This window comes from Monopterus albus, unplaced genomic scaffold (assembly GCF_001952655.1).
Source record: "Monopterus albus unplaced genomic scaffold, M_albus_1.0 scaffold526.1, whole genome shotgun sequence".
NCBI lineage: Eukaryota > Metazoa > Chordata > Actinopteri > Synbranchiformes > Synbranchidae > Monopterus > Monopterus albus.
Window position 1 is genome coordinate 79,802 of NW_018128406.1, and position 2,845 is coordinate 82,646.

At 39.8% G+C, this 2,845-nt stretch overlaps 1 protein-coding gene across 1 annotated transcript; it reads left to right on the top strand.

The window, feature by feature from the left end:
- The first annotated feature begins 1,289 nt into the window (after positions 1-1,289).
- Positions 1,290-2,363, top strand: LOC109952980 (trace amine-associated receptor 4-like). Its single transcript, XM_020588308.1, has 2 exons — positions 1,290-1,396; positions 1,547-2,363. The coding sequence occupies exons 1-2, from the start codon at positions 1,290-1,292 to the stop codon at positions 2,361-2,363; spliced, it is 924 nt and encodes a 307-aa protein (XP_020443964.1).
- Positions 2,364-2,845: the final 482 nt, after the last annotated feature.

Genomic DNA, 2,845 nt, shown 5'->3' on the forward strand with positions numbered 1-2,845 from the left:
TGGCTGAATTTTATTTATTTGCTTCGGATTCAGGTTCCTGGTAGTATGCATGCTGGTTCATGGCTCCTCCAGCAGCCTACTCACTCCTTGCTCCTCACTCGACCTGTTCTTGTCAGGAAGGAGTGAGGAACAATCAAATCAGGCAACTGGGATTTGCCATATCGTTCAGACCATTAAGAAAAGGCAGTGCTGCCAGGGCTGCATAAAATATGGAATGAGTGAATGGCCATAAAATATAAATACCGTAAAATCCAGACTATAAGCCGCTACTTTTTTCACAAGCTTTGAACCCTGCTGCTTAAACAATGATGTGGCTAATTTATGGATTTTTAAGGGCTAACGAGCTTCATGCCATCCAATACATTTAGCCTCGTAACATCAGACCAATGAAATTACTGAACAGGTCACAGTGGACCAATGAAACTGTTCAAATTAAATCAAATGCACTCACACTAAATTCTTCAGATCAGTCATTTTGCGCTTCATGCACACACCCTCATCATGGAAAATGAACGAATAAATGCATATTATGCAGCTTTCAAGTTAAAGGCGATCGATCTGACTGTCAAAGAAGGAAATAGAGCTGCTGCACATAAGCTTGGCATCAATGAAGCGATGGTGAGACGTTGGAGACGTGTGTAAATATGTCATGTTACAACGTGGACACCTGCGGCTTATAGACAAGTGTGGCCTATATATGTACAATTTTTTTTTCTTCTTAAATTTATTGGGTGCGGCTTATAGTCAGGTGTGCTCAATAGTCCGGATTTTATGGTAAATACAATTCTTTCTAGCAATAGTAACATTACAGAAAACTAAGATGAAAACAACAGCACTGGTAATGCAGTGGTAACAGCAGCACCAGAACAGTCAGTGAAAAGAGAGCAGCAACAGGGTCTCTGGGAACCAATACTATGAGACTGCTGCCTTGGGGGCCCACCACCTGCAAGACTGAACATCTGGCTTGTAGCCACTTGGACAGCAGGCAAAGATGTATGACTTGAAATTTACACAATGATCTTCTAGCATTCATGGCACAGGAGTAAGCACAGCTATAGCTTTACTCCTCCCTCTGTCCCCCACTGATGAAGAAAGATGAAGAAGTAATTAAACAAGGAAGAGGCTCAGTTGCTGAAAAAAGTCACCAGAGGGAAAAAGGGGGGTGGGGGGTGGAGGAACAGTTATATGAGTCATATCTCAGCAGCGGCTCCTCTCCTCTACCTCTCTCTCTGATGATGGAGGAAGCTGAGCTCTGCTTTCCACATCTCAACTTCTCCTGCAGAAGAGCCATGCATCCCTATGCTGTAACCATGCTCACTTACATTATACTGTCCACCATCTTTCTGCTCACTGTGACTCTCAACCTGCTGGTCATCATCTCCATCTCACACTTCAAGTATTCAAATATGTGAAAAGTTTCAAAGAAGTATTATGTTTCTTAACTGTTCTATTATATATTTTTGTAAATAATGTTTTGAATTTTTCTAGTGAAATGATATTTGTTACGATGAAAAGTGATGACTATATTGCTGGTGTTCCTCTTCAGGCAGCTCCACAGCCCCACCAACCACCTTGTCCTCTCTCTGGCTGTGTCTGATTTCCTCGTGGGCCCCCTGATGTTGTTTCAGCTTTTGCTTGTAAATGGCTGTTGGTTCCTCAGTGACCTTGTGTGTTCTCTCTACAGTGTTACTGACTATATTATTACCACTACCTCAATAGGAACCATGGTGCTCATATCCATTGACCGCTATGTGGCTATTTGTGACCCTCTGCATTACTCCACGAAAGTCACCCAGAAAAGAGTTCAAGTCTGTGTTTTGTTGTGTTGGATGAGTTCTGCACTCTGTCACACCCTGCTGATGAAGGATAACCTGATACACCCTGGCAGGTACAAATCCTGCTCTGGAGAATGTGTGGTTGTTATTGATTATATTGCTGGACGTATTGATATGTTTTTGTCCTTTATTACTCCCATTACTGTTATTCTAGTTCTGTATATGAGAGTGTTTGTGGTGGCTGTGTCTCAGGCTCGTGCCATGAATTCTCACATTGCAGCTGTCACACTCCAGGGTTCAGTGAAAGTACTTGCTAAGAAATCTGAAATGAAAGCAGCCAGGACTCTTGGTGTTGTAATCTTCATGTTTGTAATATGTCTCTTCCCATATTTTTGTGTTACACTTACAAGTCAGGACACCCTAATCAATCAGTCGTCTTCTGCTTTTGTAATATGCTTGTTCTATTTTAACTCCTGTCTAAATCCTATGGTCTATGCCTTTTTTTACCCCTGGTTTAGAAAATGTACTAAACAAATTGTTACACTTAAGATACTGAAGCCTGGCTCCTGTGAAGCCAAAATACTGTAGAGAGCGAGGAGCCATGGACATCAACTCTTGAGACATATTTCAGTAAGTTTATTAAATTTATATCAGGAGTCTTGGAATATTTTTGGCTTTGTTGGCCAATATTTAATACTTTTGAGTTTACCTTTTTATACCACATGAAAATATGTTTAACGTTCCAGTGTTTGGTATAATTTTCTTCAGCACAACCTCATTTTCTTGTCCTGAAAATTATTTGTACAGTTTGACATACAACATCAACATACGTAACTGATTAAACGTTTGCAGAAAAAAAAATCATGCTTGTATATTTTTGTTGCCAACTAACTGAACAACTGAATATTTCTATCTAAAATGTAACATTTCTCCATGTTACTGTCAGCCACTACAAAACCTGAATATGTAAGAAAACTGAAAACATTTCATTTAACTAAAGCAATAATATTTCCTTTAATATGATATGAGTTTTAGGGATACTTAAAAACTGCATGATTGGTGTCAATACT